This window comes from Pelobates fuscus, chromosome 13 (assembly GCF_036172605.1).
Source record: "Pelobates fuscus isolate aPelFus1 chromosome 13, aPelFus1.pri, whole genome shotgun sequence".
In the NCBI taxonomy this organism is placed as follows: Eukaryota; Metazoa; Chordata; class Amphibia; order Anura; family Pelobatidae; genus Pelobates; species Pelobates fuscus.
The window spans coordinates 82793275-82816040 of record NC_086329.1 but is presented as its reverse complement, the minus strand read 5'-3'; the positions used below and the strand labels follow the sequence as shown (position 1 = coordinate 82816040).

General features: G+C 41.3%; 1 protein-coding gene and 1 long non-coding RNA gene across 6 annotated transcripts in view; one reads left to right on the top strand and one right to left on the bottom strand.

Moving 5' to 3' along the window:
- Positions 1–21432, top strand: part of LOC134582549 (NACHT, LRR and PYD domains-containing protein 3-like) — an 89793-nt gene extending 68361 nt beyond the window's left edge. Inside the window, exons 6-13 of one of the 5 annotated variants that reach the window (XM_063439221.1) lie at positions 159–329; positions 632–799; positions 4927–5097; positions 5829–5999; positions 6276–6443; positions 8339–8509; positions 16538–16652; positions 21337–21432. In XM_063439221.1, coding sequence (XP_063295291.1) covers positions 159–329; positions 632–799; positions 4927–5097; positions 5829–5999; positions 6276–6443; positions 8339–8509; positions 16538–16610 — 1093 coding nt within the window. In that variant the 3' untranslated portion in view covers positions 16611–16652; positions 21337–21432. The remainder of the gene's footprint in view (positions 1–158; positions 330–631; positions 800–4926; positions 5098–5828; positions 6000–6275; positions 6444–8338; positions 8510–16537; positions 16653–21336) is intronic. The other 4 variants (XM_063439224.1, XM_063439223.1, XM_063439222.1 and 1 more) reach the window with 4 other exon arrangements.
- LOC134582550 (uncharacterized) overlaps positions 1–22766 on the bottom strand; it is a 447686-nt gene that overhangs the window by 144044 nt on the left and 280876 nt on the right. The gene's annotated exons all lie outside the window — the stretch shown is intronic.

The window sequence follows — 22766 nt, the reverse complement described above, 5'->3', positions numbered from 1 at the left end:
TTGTCTGCGTTTTTCTCCCCTTCTTCTCACAGGGGAAGGTGAAAAAACCCTTCTCGTTTTTGACAATACCAGCAAGACAAGTTTGACTTAGAAAATAGGAAATGGCAAGTAATGGATCAGATCCCATTATCTGTTGTGTTTCTCTCATTTCTCTGCAGGTTGCGGTGCTGTGATCTGACCTCATCTTGCTGTGAGGATCTTCGCTCTGTTATTATCACAAGCCGATCTCTGACCAAGTTGGATCTGAGAGGAACTAACCTGCAGGATTCAGGATTGAAGAGTCTGTGTGAGGGTCTCATGGACGCAGACTGTACCCTGCAGGAAATGCGGTGAGAACTGAACTATTAATTATATAATAATCCTCTCAGATCAGGAGACCTGAGAGGATTTAAGAGCTGGGATAAAGCTTTGGGAACCATTTAGCTCCCTCCTCATGCTCTAATCTGTGGGGAAAACACTAAGTGAGAGAGAGAGAAAGAAAGCATTTAATGACTGACAACAAATACTAACAACCTTTTCCGTTGGATATTTGTTTTACTGTTTATAGGGTTAAATGTGTACCTAGCACAGGGTAATGGCAAGTAACGGATCAAGTCACATTATCTGTTGTGTTTCTCCTATGTCTCTACAGATTGAAGCGCTGTGGTCTGACCTCATCCTGCTGTGAGGATCTTCGCTCTGTTATTATCACAAACCGATCTCTGATTAAACTGGATCTGTCAGATAACCTGCAGGACTCAGGATTAAAACATCTGTGTGAGGGTCTCAGGCACCCAGACTGTACCCTGCAGGAGCTGGAGTAAGAACTGTGCTAGTAATTATATAATAATCCTCTCAGGTCAGCACAGGGAGAGTTTAACAGCTGGATTAAAGCTTTGGGAACCATTAACTCACTCCATATGCTCTAATCTGAGTGGAAAACACTGAGATAAAAATAAACTATTTGCCAATATTCTTTTCATGCAAAGTAAGCATTGTGCTTCAGGAAAATATTCCTTTCTGGCACTTGTGAATCCAAACGACAAGTAACTGGCCTCATGTTTTCTTTGTTTGAGAAGAAGATTGGGTAGCATTGTATGGTTTTCTTTTTTTTAATTGCGGAACAGTAGATTCAACTATTTTGGAACTTGATTTCTTGTTGTATCTTCTTTCTCAGAACAAAAAGAAAGGAATAGGGATAAAGTACATAAAAAAATGAAAATGAAGGCTAGAGCAACCCAGCAAGTAATAATAGTTAAAACATAACTTTTAATTGGATCATTAAAAAAAATCAAATGATGATTTTAAAATATAAACATAATATAGAAAGTTCCAAAATATAAGCTATAGTGATCATATATTCTTGGATAGAATTCAAAACACAATGTACGGACATGACCCCCTTAGGCGTGTGTGCACTAATCCTCAAGGCACACTCCTGGGAGTAATTACAGATAACAGTAAAACAAGGGTATGCCCTGGAAGAGCCAGTTAATGGCGAAAACGCGTGTCGGGATGGTTCTGTGTTGGTGCACTATAGATATGGGAAGATTTTAGTATTATATACTGACCTCAGAGACACGCACCACTTTCATTTTTATTTTATTTATTATTTTTTTCCTATTGAGATTGTGATGGTATCTCATCTTTTGTTTTATACTTCCTACAATTATCCTACAATTGCTATCTTTTGGCAAGGGGTGGGGTATGGTGTAGCCCTCCTATTTAGATTTAGCTTAACGTATACACAACTGGTGGGAGGTAGACATTTTTTAAGGGGTGCCCTCGAAGGCACGTCAATGTAGCCCATTCTGAGTAGCCTTAGGGTTACTTTTTTTTCTTTTGGCTTCCTTTTTCCCCTTCTTTTTTCTATACATCCCCCTTGTTTTACCCATTTCTGTAATTACTCCCAGGAGTGTGCCTTGAGGATTAGTGCACACACTCCTCAGGGGGTCATGTCAGTAAATTGTGTTTTGCATATGGATACATTGCAATTAGAAATTTTGCTACTTAAACGAGTGTAAATTCATAGAATTGTATTCAAGAATATATGATTACAATAGCTTACATTTTGGAACTTTCAGGGCCGGACTGGGGATACAAAGCAGCCCTGGAAAAAAAAAATCTATGCCAGCCCCATAAGTCATTGCGCCATATATTGCCGTATGTAATATGTAAGGCAATGTCTTGCCACCCCAGATGGTTGAGTATATATATATATATATATATATATATATATATATATATATACACACACACACACATTAAGCATTCTCACATGCAGTGTTTACATTGCTTCCTAGTGACACCTCTAGTGACAGTCACTCAGACAGTCACTAGAGGTGCTTCCTGTGTCAGTGCTGCACAGCGTGATTGCACAGTGGACTATCAGGGCCTTTGCAGCCAATCCTATGGCAGAGCATTGGATTGGCTCAGATCATCATGCTTGATGTTGTCAGCCATAGAGGCAGGGCCAGTCGAGGGGAGGCCAGCACGGCGTGGGGAGAAAAAAAAAAGGTGAGTAAAAACACTTTTTAAATACACACAGATACACCATGACACAGACACACACGCCATGACACAGACACACAATGACACATACACACACGCCATGACACAGACACACACACCATGACACAGACACACACGCCATGACACAGACACACACGCCATGACACAGACACACACGCCATGACACATACACACACGCCATGACACAGACACACAATGACACATACACACACGCCATGACACAGACACACAATGACACATACACACACGCCATGACACAGACACACGCCATGACACAGACACACGCCATGACACAGACACGCCATGACACAGACACGCCATGACACAGACACGCCATGACACAGACACGCCATGACACAGACACGCCATGACACAGACACGCCATGACACAGACACACAATGACACAGACACACACACCATGACACAAACACACACACCATGACACAGACACACACACCATGACACAGACACACACACCATGACACAGACACACACACCATGACACAGACACACAATGACACATACACACACGCCATGACACAGACACACAATGACACATACACACACGCCATGACACAGACACACAATGACACAGACACGCCATGACACAGACACGCCATGACACAGACACACGCCATCACACAGACACACGCCATCACACAGACACGCCATGACACAGACACGCCATGACACAGACACACACGCCATGACACAGACACACACACCATGACACAGACACACACACCATGACACAGACACACACACCATGACACAGACACACACACCATGACACAGACACACACACCATGACACAGACACACACACACCATGACACAGACACACACACACCATGACACAGACACACACACCATGACACAGACACACACCATGACACAGACACACACGCCATGACATACACACACGCCATGACACAGACACACGCCATGACACAGACACGCCATGACACAGACACGCCATGACACAGACACGCCATGACACAGACACACAATGACACAGACACACAATGACACAGACACACACACCATGACACAGACACACACACCATGACACAGACACACACACCATGACACAGACACACACACCATGACACAGACACACAATGACACATACACACACACCATGACACAGACACACACACACACACACCATGACACAGACACACAATGACACATACACACACACCATGACACAGACACGCCATGACACAGACACACAATGACACAGACACACACACCATGACACAGACACACACACCATGACACAGACACACAATGACACAGACACACAATGACACAGACACACACACCATGACACAGACACACACACCATGACACAGACACACACACCATGACACAGACACTTACACTGACAGAATTACAAATTTTACCTGTGGGTGACAGGTAAAGACCGGCTGGGTGGGCTAGTGGCCGCTGGAGGTCTGCTGGCCGCTGGCTGGGGGAGCTCTTCTTGCGGCCGCAGGGGAAGCTCTTCTTGCGGCCGCAGGGATAACTTGAATGGCGGCCGCAGGGGAAGCTCTTCTTGCGGCCGCAGGGGGAGCAGGCTGTTCTGTCTCTGCTCCCCCTCCCTCGCGCGCAGCTTAATGAGACCGGGGCCGGAATATGACGTCATATTCCGGCGCCGGTCTCTTTCTAGCGCGCGAGGGAGGGGGAGCAGAGACAGAACAGCCTGCTCCCCCTGCGGCCGCAAGAAGAGCTTCCCCTGCGGCCGCCATTCAAGTTATCCCTGCGGCCGCAAGAAGAGCTTCCCCTGCGGCCGCAAGAAGAGCTCCCCCAGCCTGCTGTGTTTTATAGAGCTCTTAGAAAGAACTTAACTGAAGCAGGATTTTGAGTCAGTCTTGGAACAAAAAGATGTGAACACTTTTAAACAGTTTAACAAAGAAAAAAAAATGGACGAGAAGCCCAACCCAAGTAACGTTTTTCAGTTTACAGTTTACAGCCCCTACCTAACAGAGCCGTTCAATGACCCTAACAGAGTCTTTCAATATCCCTACCTTACAGAGTCTTTAAATGTCCCTAACAGAGATTGCACTTTCAGGTCCACTCTCTATCACTCTCTACCACGAGTGATAGAAAATGGCTGACAGTAGGGCAGGCTGACCGCAGGGCGGGCTTAAGATCGCGCTCCCATGATCTGTTAATAAGATTGTGGTTGCGCAATCTTTGCTATTTCTGACCTTCCGGGAATAGCAGGTAGCGGTAGCCATCTTGTTTGTGGGGAATCACAGAGAAACGCCAATTTTGTTCTCAGGGAACCCAAGGTTCCGCGGAACACCAATTGGAAAACGCTGGGTTAAATATTTAGCTGGCACATGGGTAATGGCAAGTAATGGATCAGGTCATATTATCTGTTGTGTGTCGCTCATCTCTCTGCAGATTGTTTGGCTGTGGTGTGACCTCATCCTGCTGTGAGGATCTATGCTCTGTTTTTAGCACAAACCGATCTCTGACCAAACTGGATCTGTCAGGGAATAAACTGCAGGACTCTGGAGTTAAGTGTCTGTGTGAGGGTCTCAGGCACCCAGACTGTACCCTGCAGGAGCTGTGGTGAGACCTGTACTATTAATTATATAATAATCCTCTCAGGTCAATATCTTGTTCATCCCATGATGCTTTGTGTGGGGTCTTTGGTTCCCTGTTCCCCTCCCAGGTGAATACAGTTATTAGGAAGAAACATAGACACTTGCTCAAGGTCTGAGAGTTGTATACTAACAACATACGTCAATGTCACATTTTCTAGTTGTTTAGTTTCTTCTTTTCTTATTCTTTATGTTAAATATAAAATTCTATTGACTGTGTGTTTGAACAAAGGTCCCAAGGAAAAACGTATGGTTATACAGTATACTTTATGTCAAACAACATGTCAATGTAATGTTTTATACCTGTCACATACTAATGCCACATATGTCACACGCAATGTGATTGTATCTATCTGTCTCACTGTCAAAACCATGTATTTTACATATTTCAGTATTAAAGAATAAAAAAAAAAAAAAAAAAAAAAAAAAGAATCCTCTCAGGTCAGGACATTGAAGGTTTAACAGCTGGGATAAAGCTTTATGTACCATTTACTGGCATCTCTCCTCTTGCTCTTATCTTGGGAGAAAACGCTAACTGAGAGAGAAATAAAACATTTAGTGTCTGACAACAAATACTAACAACCTTTCCCGTTGGATATTCTTTACTGTTTATATGGTTAAATGTTTACCTGGCACAGGGTAATGGCAAGCATTGGATCAGGTCATATTATCTGTTGTGTTTCTCTCATATCTCTACAGGTTGCAGTGCTGTGGTCTGACCTCATCCTGCTGTGAGGATCTCCGCTCTCTTATTATCACAAACCGATCTCTGACCAAACTGCATCTGAGAGGGAATAACCTGCAGGACTCAGGATTAAAACTTCTGTGTGACGGTCTCAGGCATCCAGACTATACCTTGCAGGAGCTGTGGTGAGACCTGTACATTTTATTATATAATAATCCTCTCAGATCAATATTTGGAGGGTTTATCAGTTGAAATAAAGCTTTGAAATCATTTAACTCCCTCCCTCCCTCCTCAAGCTCTAATCTTGGGGGGGCATTTAATGACTGACAACAAATACTAAAGACCTTTTCCTATGGATAATTATTACTGTTCATATGGTTAGACATTTACCTTGCACAGGGGTAATGGCAAGTAATGGATCAGGTCACATTAACTGTTGTGTTTCTCTCATCCCTCTGCAGGTTGTTAGGCTGTGGTCTGACCTCATCCTGCTGTGAGGAACTACACTCTGTTATTATCAAAAACCGATCTCTGACCAAACTGTGTCTGTCAGATAACCTTCAGGACTCAGGATTAAAGCATCTGTGTGAGGGTCTCAAGTACCCAGACTGTACCCTGCAGGAGCTGCTGTGAGAACTGTACTATTAATTATATAATAATCCTCTCAGTCAGGACATGGAGGGCTTAACAGCTGGGATAAATCTATGGGAACCATTAACTCACTCCTCATGCTCTAATCTGAGTGGGAAACTCTAACAGTGAGAAAAAGAAAGCATTTAGTGACTGACAACAAATACAGGTGATACTCGAAAAATTAGAACATCGTGCATAAGTTAATTTATTTCAGTAATGCAACGTAAAAGGGGAAACTAATATATGAGATAGACGCATTACATGCAAAGCAAGATAGTTCAAACTGTGATTTATCATAAGTGCGATGATTATGGCTTACAGCTCATGAAAACCCCAAATCCACAATCTCAGTAAATTAGAATATTAAATGCAATCAATAAAACAAGGAGTGAACAATATCAGACCTCTGAAAAGTATAAGCATGCATATGGACTCAGTACTTGGTTTGGGCCCTTTTGCAGCAATTACTGCCTCAAAGCGGCGTGGCATGGAAGCTATCAGTCTGTGGCACTACAGAGGTGTTATGGAAGACCAGGATGCTTCAATAGCGGCCTTCAGCTCTTCTGCATTGTTCGGCCTCATGTCTCTCATCTTTCTCTTGGCAATGCCCCATAGATTCTCTATGGGGTTCAGGTCAGGCGAGTTTGCTGGCCAATCAAGCACAGTAATCCCACGGTCATTGAACCTGGCTTTGGTGCTTTTGGTAGTGTGGACAGGTGCCAAGTCCTGCTGGAAAATTAAGTCATCATCCCCATAAAGCTTGTCTGGGGAAGGAAGCATGAAGTGCTCCAAAATCTCCTGGTAGACGGCTGCATTGACCCTGGACTTAATGAAGCACAGTGGACCAACACCAGCAGATGACATAGCTCCCCAAATCAACACAGACTGTGGAAACTTCACACTGGACTTCAAGCATCTTGCAGTGTGTGCCTCTCCGTTCTTCCTCTAGACTCTGGGTCCTTGGTTTTCAAATGAGATGCAAAAGTTGCTCTCATCAGAAAAGAGGACTTTGGACCACTGAGCAACAGACCAGGTCTGTTTTTCTTTAGCCCAGGTAAGATGCTTCTGACGTTGTTTGTTGTTCAGGAGCTGCTTGACAAGAGGAATACGACATCTGAAGCCCATGTTCAGGATACGTCTGTGTGTGGTGGCTCTTGATGCATTGACTCCAGCCTCAGTCCACTCCTTGGGAAAGTCCCCAAAACATTTGAATGGCCTTTTCCTGACTATCCTCTCCAGGCTGCGGTCATCCCTGCTGCTTGTGCACCTTTTTCTTCCACACTTTTCCCTTCCACATAACTTTCTATTAATGTGCTTTGATACAGCACTTTGGGAACATCCAACTTCCTTTGCATTTACCTTTTGAGGCTTGCCCTCCCTATGGAGGGTGTCAATGATGGTTTTCTGCACAACTGTCAGGTCAGCAGCCTTCCCCATAATTGTGATTCCTACTGAACCAGACTGAGAGACCATTTAAAGGCTCAGAAACCCTTTGCAGGTGTTATGGCTTACTTAGCTGATTAGAGTGGGACACTGTGAGCCTAGAATATTGCACCATTTCTCAATATTCTAATTTACTGAGATTGTGGATTTGGGGTTTTCATGAGCTGTAAACCATAATCATCGCACTTATGACAAATCACGGCTTGAACTATCTTGCTTTGCATATAATGCGTCTATCTCATATATTAGTTTCCCCTTTTACGTTGAATTACTGAAATAAATGAACTTTTGCACGATATTCAAATTTTTCGAGTATCACCTGTGCTAACAACTTTTCCTTTGGGTATTCTTTACTGTTTATAGCGTTAAACATTTACCTGTCACATGGGTAATGGCAAGTAATGGATCAGTACACATTATCTGTTGTGTTTCTCTCATTTCTCTGCAGGTTGTTAGGCTGTAGTCTGACCTCATCCTGCTGTGAGGATCTACGCTCTGTTATTATCAAAAACCGATCTCTGACCAAACTGGATATGTCAGGGAATAACCTGCAGGACTCAGGATTAAAGCTTCTGTGTGAGGGTCTCAGACACCCAGACTCTACCCTGCAAGAGCTGCGGTGAGAACTGTACTATTAAAGGGACACTCCAGGCACCCAGACCACTTCAGCTCATTGGAGTGGTCTGGGTGCCAACTCCCACTACCCTTAACCCTGCAAGTGTAATTATTGCAGTTTTTTTAAAACTGCAATATTTACCTTGCAGGGTTAAGTCCTCCCCTAGTGGCTGTCTATTAGACAGCCACTAGAGGACACTTCCTGCTTCATAGCACAGGTTTTCTGTGCTAGAGCGTCGCTGGACGTCCTCACGCTGTGTGAGGACCTCCAGCGTCGCTCTATTCCCCATAGGGAAGCATTGAAATTCATTTTCAATGCTTTCCTATGGGGTGCGCTAATGCGCATGCGCGGCATTGCCGCGCATGCGCATTAGGTCTCCTCGGCCGGCGGGCGAGATCAGTCTCGCCCACCGGCCGACGTAACCAGAAGGAGGAGCGGCGGGGGAGGAGGAAGCAGCGACGTGGGACCTGTCGCTGCCCCTGGTAAGTGACTGAAGGGGTTTTCACCCCTTCAGCAACTGGGGATTGGGGGGTGGGAGGGAGATGGACCCTCCAGTGCCAGGAAAACGGATTGTTTTCCTGGCACTGGAGTTTCCCTTTAATGATAAAATAATTCTCTCAGATCAGGACATAGGTGGTTTAACAGCTGGGATAAAGCTTAAGGAACCACTTAACATCTTCCAAATGCTCTATTCTTTGGGAAAACACTGAAAGAGAAAGAAAACATTTAGTGACTGACAACAAATAAAGCTATAGGAATGTGATGGCTGCTTCATGTTCACATTATCAGAGAAAATCTAAATGTTTTGGCGCCAGTACTGTAAAACAGTAGCTCATATTACTTGATTGTCCATACATCTTAAAGGGGCAGCATCATTGATTTTCTGGAGAATAGCCTTTGGTTAGTGTTAGCAATAGTTCAAATTCTAAATGGTTGGAAAATAATCTATACTCCACAAAATGCCTAAAATATCACAGTGCTGGAGTATGAGGAGCAGACTGATATCATCCAGATGTGATGATGGAGCAGTGTGTAAGCGAGGGTGAGTCTGGCGTTGTATACCGGTCACGGTGTAGCAGTGTTATGACAGAGAGAGGCTTGCACTGTATGCAAGCTGAGGTATAGAAGAATGTAACAGAGGGCGAGGCTGGCACTGTATAGATTTCATGCTGTAATGGTGTTTTGCTATATCCAGTAATGATATTAATCATCGGCTATAAACAAAAGATATATGGGAAAAACTAAAACTGTAACAAAAATTAGAAAAATATGAACATTTGCAGATAACTTTATGATAAAAGAATGTTATAATAATTAGTTAGATCTAACCCGAAATGTTATACTAATTAGTTAAATATAATCCTACGAGTTCTGTGGCTGTTTTACATATTGTCTTTTTATCTACTTAAAGTCACATTCCCACAACAATTATAGAATTTACCCAAATAAACCTTTGTATTGTTTTTTTAAAGAACACTGTTAAAGGGACACTATAGTCACCAGAACAACTACAGCTTAGTGTAATAATAATAGCTCCCTTCAGGCAAGTGGTACTCCTCCTATGGCCACTGGAGGGGCTTCCTGCACAGTAAGCAGCCCTGCCGTTCAGCGTCCCCACGCTCTGAATGGAGACGCTGAATTTTCCTCATAGAGATGCATTGATTCAATGCATCTCTATGAGGAGGTGCTGATTGGCCAAAATGTTGTTTATCCCCGCCCCCTTGGGGAAGCATTGGATTGGCTAAAAATCAACAATTCTGATTATGTCACCAAGGGGTTGCTTGGGGGAGGGTGGGGGAGGACAAGCCACCTAAATGGTGGGTTTTCACTATAGGGTCAGGAATACATGTTTGTGTTCCTGACCCTATTGTGATCCTTTAAACTATTTATTAAAATTGGTATTATTCACTAAACATCTGATTTTGTCCAGATGTGCAATATTCCTTGAAAATTACTTGATTCAATTTTGAATAGACGTTCTCATACTTCTGAAGCCAATTCGGAAATCAGCTAACCGAACCAAAATTGTAACAATCAGGCAAATGCATTCATTGTCTGATTTTTAAAAAGTAATATTTATATTATGGATATTAATATTATGGAGATGGGGCCCATGGAATATACAGGTGATGGACAGGTTACATGCCATTGTCCACCACCGCCCATGGGCTTTGAGTTGAGGGTATTAATGTCAAAGTACATTTGTTCACCCCACAAAAGTTAGGTCCAAATCATTCCCAGTGGCTAGGAGTTCCCAAGCCCCTGGTCACTCCCCCAGTAACAACAGTTCCATACTTATTCTTATTCCCTACTATATTTTTTTTTTTACATTTATAAATCTTCATTGAAAGGTTTTCTCATAATTTACATAAATAGAAACATCTTCCACAACCAATCTTATGGTCACAAAACAATACCAAAAAACTAATTACATCATTTATCCAAAAAGGAAAGAAAAAACAAACAAACAAAGACAAAAAACAAAACAGCCAGCAGGCCACATCATAGAATCTATTATAAGGTTATCATCCATATTTAAAATATTTGAAACTATTCTAAGAGCATGGTGGATCACAAAGAAAAATATTGTACTTATTTAGATTAACTAGTATTGCCTGTACTCACAAGGCATGTAGTATGTATTAAAAGATCACTATAGGGTCAGGAACACAAACATATATTCCTGACCCTATAGTGTTAAATCCACCATCTAGCCCCCCTGGGCCCCTCATGCCTCCATAAATATAGCAAAATCTTACTGTATTCAAGCTTGAAGCTGTAACTCTGCATGCTGTTAGACTCAGAAAAACAAACAGTGTGCTGACATCATCAGAAGTGGGAGCCTGATCCAATCACAGTGCTTCCCCATAGGATTGGCTGAGACTGACAAGGATGCAGATCAGGGGCAGAGCCAGCATGATTCAAACACAGCCCTGGCCAATCAGCATCTCCTCATAGAGATTTATTGAATCAATGCATCTCCATGATGAAAGTTCAGTGTCTGCATGCAGAGGGAGGAGATACTGAATGTTTGGATGCATTTTAGGCAGCCATGATCCATGAATGATCTCTAACAGCCATCTAAGGAGTGGCCAGTGAAGTTATTACTAGGCTGTAATGTAAACACTGCATTTTCTCTTAAAAGCAAAAAGCCTGAAGGTAATGATTCTACTCACCAGAACAAATCCAATAAGCTGTAGTTGTTCTGGTGACTATAGTGACTCTTTAAAGTGAACCTCTTCTCTTTTAAAAAAAAAAAAATATATATATTTTATATTATGTAGATATAATATCCTTAATTAATTTTGATGCAATATTTTACTTATTCACCTGACTTGGAGAAGGCCAATTAAGTAGAAAGGGATCCATTCCTCTGCAACAATGTCTCCCAATATATTGTTTTTACTCTTACTGTCCCAAAGCTAGGAGATGAGATAGTATACATGTCTGATGTAAAGATTAAAGGTTTGGAAAACCCAGTCCGTCAGTATTTACATTTCTTTTAAGAATAGATCCCGCAACTCTTGGTTTCTTAGCGTTCCACACAAATTTTGTAAACAAAATCTCAAATTGATTTAATATACCCTGGGGGACTTGTAGGGGGAGAACTCTAAACAAATAAAGGATCTAAGATAGTATGTGAGCTTTCACAATAGTTATTCAACCCATCCATGCTACCTCGAGATTTTTCCAACATGTCAAGAGATCTTAAGTAGTCTAATAAGTAGTTGTAATTCACCAATATAATCTCTTCAAATGTAGGGCAGATTTTAATCCCTAGATAATCTGGCCTCTTATTTGACCAATCCAGTTATTATAATTATTATCATTGCCATTTAAATAGCGCCAACCGATTCCGTAGAGCTTTACAATATCATGGGGATGGGGGGGGGGGGGGGGAGGAGGGGGGAGAGGGAGGGGAGATAAGTGACAGAGATAAGTGAAAATGCGCATGTCAAAAATTTGTTGTCAGCTGTAATACTTAGGAATAAATGTCGGTTGGAACTCAATTGCAGATTTAGAAAAAAAAAAATTCTGTCACTTTGAAAATATTTAAAGTGTTTTATTGCTTAGGTCTTGAGATAACATAATAACCTTTAGTAGCAATTCAATCCTTAGTATGCAGATCCTTATTTGAATACTTAAACAATGTCCAATCGAATTATATGCAGAGTATAAACAAGAAGTGTAAATGCAGGAGTTGTGCAGGATATATTCAGGTTGCAATTTAAATACAGGAATATATTGAAGCACAGACTTTTGTATTGACTGGATTCACCCTTAGAGAGTATTAAATTGAATGACTTGAACAATACAGCATTTCCCAGTATAACAGAAGAATTTAGCTTGTTTGTGGAGGATGGTGATTAGAGGGAGTCCTTTCTGTGTTTAAGAAGTCTGTAGTTTAACAATATGTGTTTGGAGTAAAGAGATGAGAGTAGTCTAAGTCCGTTCCGAGTCAAAGGAGTAAAGAGTTCAGCAATATCGGTTTTGAAGGTTCAGTACACAGTTTGGTAACAAAGGGAACTCAGATGGCACTTGGTAACAAAATGAAACAAATTGACTGAGCCCTTGATATTACCTGCAGCTTCCTTTTAACCCAGGTAGGTGACATCAGAAGCATAGGCGGGGCCTGATCGGTGAACCAGGAAGTGCTGCACAGTGTATCTGCCGATCAGTAATCATGACATCAGCATACAAAGGGATCAAGTGCTCCTGTTGACCAATCTGTATGCAATGGACCTCTTCTGCACTTCAAATATAAGCTGCTAGGGGCTCTATAGACAGGGTGTAAAGTAAAGGGGCCAAAGGGCACCCCTGTCTTGTACCATTTTTGATATTAAAAAAATCGGAGTCCATTGACTGGCCTTTAATTTTAGCCCTAGGATTAGTATAAAGAGCCATAGTTCGATGAAAAAAAGCATCTGTAATCCCAAAGACCTGCAGAGTTTCCCCGAAGAAGGTCCAATTAAGCATGTCAAATGACTTCTCAGCATCTAAGGCCATAAATACTGATGAAACCTCTTGGGTGTGGACTTGATCTAATATTCCCAAAGTTCTATGAGTATTATCATCTCCTGATCTCCCTGTCATAAAGCCAGATTGATTGGGGTGGATCAAATCTGAGATTTTCAACTTTATTCATCGTGCTAAGATTTTAGAATAGATTTTAATGTCTTGGTTTATCAGAGATATAGGTATATAATTATTTACACTTGTAGGATCTTTAGACAGCTTTTGGATTGGAAATATTGAAGTTTCTAACCTTTCTGCTTGAAAAGACAGGGATGTGCCCATTTGATTGAATAAACGGGTCAGAAGCGGAGAGAAAACAGGTTCTAGGACGAAAACCCATCTGGGCCTGGGGTTTTTTCCCCTCCTCTATATTTGAGTTATTGTTTTAGAGACCTCCAATATGTACAATGGTTGATTTAACTCTGATAGATAAGGTAATTTAAAATTCTTTAAAAATTGTTTAATCTTTAAATTAGATTCATTAACTTCTGGAAGGTTATACAAATTTGTAATAATCCTTAAGAGACGAATGTTCTACCTTTATAATGAATTACTTTTATCCTATTGGATGGTTCATATATTTTTTAATTTTTTTTTTGTCATTGTTCTGTGTGCTCTATTGTTACTATACCATTGATGTTTTAGTCTAGCTAGGGCTTTATCAGATTTATCCGTTAAGTTTGATTTTATGCTGTTTTGAATTGTGTTCATTTCTAGATTTTTTTCAGGTATAGGAGTTAATGTATTTTGTGTTCTAAATTTGCCACGACAATATGTGATTCTGCAAGATCTTTGCCTTTTGCCTGCTTCAACCATGATCCTTTTTTATAGGCTATACCCATAAAAACTTTTCATTGAGCACCAGAGTTGTATCAGAAACCTCACCATTATAATTTTGTTCTAGAAAGTTAACTGCAGAGTTTATCAGATCCACTTTACTTTCCTCTGAAGCAAGAATGGTTTAGTTTAATCTCCAATTCTTTCTTGTTTCTTGTCATCACCTCCCATCCACCGTTTTACTTTCACATTTACACTACTCTGCCATGCACATCTCACTCAGGTGTATTACTTAGGGGGAGACAATGTCAGATTCAGGGTGGTGCCTTCTTTAATTATTGCACCTGGGCCCCTGCAAACAGTCACACCTACCGTGACAGTCACATACAGTCACGCATACACTGTCACATACAGTCATAGTCACAGAACACAGATACTGTTACAGCTCCACGGTCACAGGCACACACATTTACAGTTACACAGTCACAAGTTTTAATATTTTGACATTCCTCTCAGTGGTCACTCCTCTAGAGCTTGGTGTCCATCTCTGGGGACGGGTGGTGTCTTTGGATCTGCCAGAATTGAGCTATTAGCTTGGCTTGTGAGCCATAATAACCTTTGTAAAGGTTGTGCTTCGATGTAGCAGAGTTGATACTGGCGGTCTGGAAGCAAGAAAACAGGCAGAGGTGTTTCTCTTTAGGCCAGCCCAGCTGGGGGAGATATAGCCGCTGGCTTGGCCCCAGTCTCGGTGACAGTCTCTCTCCAATGGCATTTTGTCACCGGGAATCCTTTCAAAATAGACATCAGATGGTGACAGAGCCGCTATTGAAGAGATATAGAGAGATCCTAGATATTAAATTACGTATGATAGAACAGATATTACCTCCGCTCAGAAAGAGCCTAGTTACAATGTACCATTAAAGGCTAAATATATCCTTAATTAGAAATCAACTGAAACCAGCTCCACGTGTCCTTCAGCTATGAAGCCTTTCAGATCAAACATCCCTGAGTATTATAGTGTATTAGCAGCCTATTTCATGTTGTTCAAACAAATACTACACTAATTATAACAGCGTTATAGAGACCCTGAGCCACCAATTAACGTTGCTGTTTAAGAGCCTACATGACCATGCTGAATAGTTAGTTAGAAGCCAAATTAAAGACAGAGAAATGCACATGCACATACATTCTTCCTTACACAGCATACCCACAATGACAGAATACCACAAACAGTCAGGCACAGTACACACACACCGAAACAAACACACCCAGTATGCACACTGGCACATGCTGCTAAACCCTCAGAAACGGTGTACACACATACTGCTACATGTACAGTCAGACATAGTAAACACATTGTAAGTAGTTTCTTTGTTTTTTTTTATTGATTTTCTTGCATATTTTGATTTGGGGAATTGAACCCTCAAATATTTTTTTTGTCACTCCCTGTGATGCTACGTAATATCCTGTGATATCATGTAATGTGGTGTCACACATATACAATTAATGTGCAAATTAGCATGGTGGCTGGTATTTTTTTTTTAAGAAAGGTGGCAACTCTACTCGCATAAAATGCAGAGGAATCAGTGCGACTGTAACTTGGAATCTCAATGTATTTTCTTAGACTCAATGCACTTGAAAGCCATTCATATTGTGTATTTAGCTTATTGATATATTATATTCATTCCATTTCAGAATGAGATGGCTTCTATAGCACTGTGTGCAGAGGTATACTGTATGTCCTGGTTGAGTTAGCTGCTTCTTTATATGATATTTCACAAAAATAGCAGGTACAAACCTTAAGGTTAGTTTGCATCTTCCCTAAACTATGAAACTCTGTGGCCAGATTCCTTGGTCAGTAATAGGTTTAATGCTCTCTTAGTGATTTCTACAGGAAAATGCCAATATAATTAGCAGATATAGATTTATCTCTTACCATCGGATCCAGCCTGGGCATTGCTAAGTGGTGAAAACACCAGGGGCTTCAGCCCAGGGGTAACTTTTATAGCAATTTTACTAACCCCAATCCTGCAGTGTTAAACCTTCACCAGATACATTAAAGTCTTGACTCATAGTAATGCTTCCAGACTGTGCTGTACTAACTACAAAAATGGTGCATGGAAGTGGCAATCTCGCAAAGTACATATTTCTATTAGAGTTTTATCTAACAGGATAAAAGTACATGTACAGTGCAGTACACCAACATCAATAAAAATAGATTATTTGTTTCATCTCTAGGTTGGACGGGGAAGATATACGTGCTGATGAATACAGGAAAGAGAATGGTCTGTTTCCCCTATCACACTTTTAGAGCCTGACTGAGAATCTTCTGGACTTAGTTCCATCTGGCCAGGTAAACGACTCAGTACTAATTATGAAACAACACCGGTAGTAAAATAACAAATAGTGCCAAAGATCTACATCGCATCCACTGTGTAACCCAATTTACTGTTGGTGTCTGGATTAATATCCATCCAGAAGATGCCAAGCAAACTGCATCGATTGGAAAATAATATTTTTCTGTGTTCAGGTTCTGCAGTATCCTACTCTGTATATTGTATCATTTTTTTAAAATGATTTATGGAATGATCATTTAAATGCGATGTGCCCTCTATTCCTAAATTGTTGGATATAAAATCCAAAAGGCCAATACAAATATAGTAAGTACAATTCGAGAACTGCAATTATTCCCATGTGTTCAATAAATGTAAATAAAAAGAGGAATATAAGAAAGAGCGATATAAAATCAGTTACTAACTCACAGAAGTGTTATCTTGAATGCCAAAACCTAATTGTGTTTGAATACTTGAAATATTTTAACCCAGGATTGGATCCAGAACCTAATCTCGGAAGGGGCACTGGTAGATTATTTTAAAAAACAATCCAAGCACAGTAACCACTACAACTCTCTGTAGTGGTTATGGTGGCACGGTGCCCTACCAGGGATTAGAAGCAGTAGTAGGGAATAAGGGCAGTAGTGCTTGTGTGAGGGGTGCAGTGTGTGTGGAATGCAGTGTGTGTGTGTGTGTGTGTGTGTGTGTGTGTGTGTTTCTATGTGTGTTGGGTGCATTGTGTGTGTGAGGGGTGCAATATGTATATGGGGGCAGTATGTGTGAGTGTGGCACTTTGTGTGAAGGGTGTAGTGTGTGTATGGGGGCCATGGTAACCAAGACCATGCTTCAAGCTCGCGAGAGGAGAAAGCTGCGGAGCGCCAGGCAATATACATACAATTACATACCTCGGCTGAGTTGAAGTCCTTCCTTGGGGGCAAAATCACGCGCTCCACCGGTGTCTTGAGGTGTGAGTGGACTGCACAACTGGAGCAGGTGCAGAAAGATAAGTCTTGAGCTCACTCCCATCACTACTGGGCAGCAGCAAAGACTACATTACACATCAGCCCCAATATATAGTAAAAAACAAAGAAAAACAAGTTACCTGTGCTCTCTCCTTAATTCCTATGTATTTTTAAACAAATGGAGGTTTTTTAGTTACCTCCAATGGCCATGAGAGGATAAGCCCACCTGCCAAGGTGGGTCCTAACTCTAACCATTCACCTTGCTTCCTTGAGCTTCTGGCAAAGATCTCTAATGAGACAGAAAGGGGTATTTTTTATATTTTTCCCCCCCAATATATTATTAACCGTTAATAAGGAACACATGGGATGGGCGGCTGCATTGTAACAAGGCTGAGTGATACAAAAACTGGAGCAGAGGTTGGAGACCACAACAGAGGCACATAATGTTGCAGCTGTATGGGTGAACTACCTCACAGCCCATGTCATATTGGCGAAGCTGGCAATCGAAGATATGGGCAACTTATACAGACGCAATAATGTGCGCACTTGAGGCCTACCCGAATGCCCTGACGAAAACCCTCTGGTGGACTGGTGGTAAGCATTTTTAAAATGTTACTCCCGGATGTCCCGGAAAATCTATGGCACATGGAGCGCGCTCATAGAGGATGGAGTCAAACGTCCCCAGGGACATTATAGTCTGCTTCCTCTACTTTCCTACTATGGAGGCCGTCATGAGACGGAGTCTGTAAGGCCCCATTACGCATGAAGGCGCAAACCTAACATTGTACCAAGACCTGGCTCCATTTAGACTCCAGAAGAGACGAGAATGGAAGCCAATTATGGAGGTCCTTCGCATGGCGAAAGTGCGCTACGCCTGGTGTTATCCCTTTAACCTTTAAGGACCAAACTTCTGGAATAAAAGGGAATCATGACATGTCACACATGTCATGTGTCCTTAAGGGGTTAAGCTCCTTGTCTTAAAAGATGGCCACCCTCACATTCTACAGCCGGGAGGAGACGCTGCTGCTTTCCTTAGTACCCTGGGGCTCCAGGTACCGAGCAACCTACCTCCCACGACGGGTGATGCCACCTATTATGACTTGTTTAAGTCAAACCAAGTTGTTATATGTTTACAGTTTAGTTTGGGCACTGAATTACCTAAGGAACAGAATATAACGACAGGCTTGTACCCCACCCCATCCTCACACCCTGGTTTCCCTACCTGTCCTTCCTTCCTTAACGAAGTTTATAAAACATAAAGCTGCACTCAATTCTGAAGAGTATAAACACTTATGTTTTGAACTTCATAGCACTACAATATTGCAACATATGATCCATCTCTTATATTATTATGAATGTACATTTAATACACAAACCTCGAGTCTAAATAAAAACTATAAATTGCAAAAAAATTAAAAATTAGAATATGATGTAAAGATGCCTGTGCAGGCTATGCTTGCTTGTTAGAGCGAGTCTAAATGTTATAGTGCAACATTGTATCAATCAAAGGTTGCACAAATATAAATGAACAATCTAAGTAAAACGCCAAAGATGTTTAGCCACAGCTTTTGATCTCTCATGCTTATCAGAGGATTCTTGTTTTTTTGTGGGGTTTTTTCTGTTGGATTATACATCCTGGAAATAAAAACCTTTTCGTACAGGGTAAAGTACCCCCAGAAGAAAGAAAATCATTTTTGATTTTGATTTAAAAACACCTTCTAATAGTACAGCAGCGATCAGACCGCACCCAGTTTTAAAAATTCATTTCAATTTGACATTTTGGTGCCACCCCCTGATTTGAATGTGCATGCCTGAGCACAGTGTCATGGTCAATGGAAGGAAATGCTACCCGGGTCTGCGTTCCACTAAAATTTGCCCACCCGGTTGTAGCACCTCCTTCTTTTCTAGCACTGGCAGGAATTGAGTGAGATCATGTCGAACGCACGCTACAGCATCCAATCTCAGTGTGAAGTCCACTAAAAACACACAAAATAAAAACCAACAAAATAAAAATCAGGTTCTGCAGCAGCTGAGGTGCCATGACACCGGACTGACTGACAACAACACCCAAGGACCTCTCTAGAATGATCAGGCTTCCCAACATCCACTTTCATGGAATGCAGATCGCGATAGTCTACATCCCTGCACATTCAACCACTGCAGGTAAGATTTAACTAAAATAGTGACAGATACTATCCATTACTTGTTGCCTGGAGGGACAAGTAGAAAACTGGGGATCCTGGGATTAACTTTAGTTTAGTTAACTTTAGAGGGTAGGAGCTGGGGTGGTACTAATCAATGAGAATTTAATGGATAAATTCTGACAGGAGACTGGAAGGGAAATTTCTGCTGTATTACAGACACTATTCGTATACTGTAAAATGGAAATATGATTTCTCCCTGTAAATGAGCAGCTCATAAAATATATTTCCATAACAGATGCACTTTACACAAGAATTTGAGAATATCTAGAGACAATACATTTGAAAAAAACAACAAAAGTGTTTTATGAACCCATAGAAAGATCCAACTTGAATATACAGTGATATTTTGGGTACCAGTTGCCTAAAAGGACAGACTATACTTTAAAAGGAACACTATAGGGTCAGGAACACAAACATGTATTCCTGACCCTATAGTGTTAAAATTACCATCTAGCCCCCCTGGGCCCCTCATGCCTCACTAAATATAGCAAAATCATACTTGTATTCAAGCCTGAAGCTGCATGCTGTTTGCCTCAGAATAACAAGCTGTCTGCTAACATCATCAGAAGTGGTGGCCTGATCCAATCACAGTGCTTCTCCATAGGATTGGTTGAGACTGATAAGGAGGCAGATCAGGGGCATTGCCAGCACAATTCAAACACAGCCATGGCCAATCAACATCTCCTCATAGAGATGAACTGAATCAATGAATCTCTATGAGGAAAGTTCAGTGTCTGCATGCAGAGGGAGGAGACACTGAATGTTTGGATGCATTTTAGGTAGCCATGACCCAGGAAGGATCTCTAACAGCCATCTGAGGAGTGACCAGTGAAGTTATCACTAGGCTGTAATGTAAACACTGCATTTTCTCTGAAAAGACAGTTTTTACAGCAAAAAGCCTGAAGGTAATGATTTTACTCACCAGAACAAATTCAATAAGCTGTTGTTGTTCTGGTGACTATAGTGTCCCTTTAATATATAAATAGAGAATGGAACTTCTCTATAAAAATAGGCAGAGACTGAAATTATTCACTAGAAAAAAATTAGATAATGTGTAGTAAAAATAGCTCTTTATTACGTTAGCCAAATGATCAAATAGCCTGCACAGGCAAGCATAGCCTGCACAGGTTTGGTCCTTAAAGTTTAGACACATTCCTAAAATACATCACTTAACATTTCTACTATCTACTATTTTACTATCCATATTTCTTATGCTATTTTCTTGCGAATCCACCAAACTGTCCAAATTCCTTTCAGTTAAATTAGGTTTTATTTTTCTATCTCTATTTATTTTTTTGGTGGGTATTTGTCGCTCAGTGTATTTAGCTGTAACGCTATTGTTAAGTGCTTTCAATGCAAAATACTAGTTTTACATATTTACTCAATTCATACAGACTGTATCCTCTATTCAATATATGTATTTAATATATATTTCATTTGTGGAGTTTATTATGAAAATATTTTATTTTCTTTACTTGTGTTACATTTTTAACTAACTGTGTATGTGTAATATTTTTTTCTTTCCTTTTTTTCTTTAGGAGGAAGGCCAGTTTCTGAAAAATAGATATTTCATGATTGATGTTCATTTCTAGCTAACTACGGAGGGATATCAATATAATAATGGATGAGCGTTATTTTACATGGCGTCTTGTCTTATTTACATCAGATTTATATCTGAAAATCACAAACCCATCCTTGATGATGTGTGCAAAACATTGTAACTAACAATTCCTTGTTAATCATTTAATAAAGGACAAAACATTCTAAAATAGTAAAATAGTTGTTTAGCTACTTACATTGCGGGGAGGAGGGGATAGAGGTGACAGTGACCTGCAATGTTTAGAGTGATTGGAGGGTTCCTCTAAGCTATAACAATCACTCCAGAGCCATTTTACTCTTATCGATTTTGACAATTAAGAGGATCTAATAAACCACTGACAACACTTCATCAAAACAAATCGCCCAATACCCCAGAGGAAGAGAATGACAGAAGACTAGATAATTAGGTGTACAGAGTGACAGTGATAAAGGGTTTGAGGGACAGGTGAATAGCGTTGCACAAAACGGCTAGAGGGACAGAGAGACAAAGGACCAGAGAAACAAGGGAGCAGAGTGAGAGAAGGCTAGGGTGATAGGGGAACAAAGTTACAAAACAGGGCTAGAGAGACAGGAAAGTAGGTGGACAGAGTGATAGTTACGCAGTGCTATTTAGACAGGGGATTAGGGGGACCGATTAACAAAAACAGAGAGGGACAGGGGGAGAGAGTGACAAAAGGCTATGGGATTAGGAGGACAGAGGATTAAGCGTACAGAGTGACAGTGATAAAAATTCTTGGGGGAATATGGGGGACAGAGGGACACAACAGAGCTAGAGGCAAAGGGTTAGGTGGACAAAATGACAGTGACACAGAGCTAGGGGGGCAGGGGATTAGTGGCACCAAGTGATAAATACAGAGAGGGACAGGGCAATAGAGTATCAAAGGTTGTGATAGAATTGGGCAGAGAATTAGGCACACAGATTGACAGTGACAAATTGCTACAGGGGCAGAGTGACAAAAGGCTACAGGGACAGAGTAACAATAGAAGAGATAGACAAAAGGCCTGAGAAATAGGGGATTTGGGTGACAAAGTTACACAAAGCTAGGGGGAAAGTGGGGTAGGAGGGTATATGTAAATATTAAAATGCCCCTCTCCTTGCTTCTTGTACTTCCTGATAGCTGCATTGAGACTGTGCAATTATGATGGGCAGCTTTCTTGTCGTGGGGAGCTGCACACTTGACCTGGGGGCTGACAGTCTTTCTCTGAGGACTTCTAGGACTGTTGTGAGTCTGTGAGAAGGGCGGCCGAGTCGTGTTCTCCTGATGTCATTGGAGGGGTGGGCCAACTCCAACACCATTTTGAAGAATTCCATAAGGAGCATTATGTACTTTAGCAATCCCTTGCAGTCTGCTCTTTGAGGATCCTATGT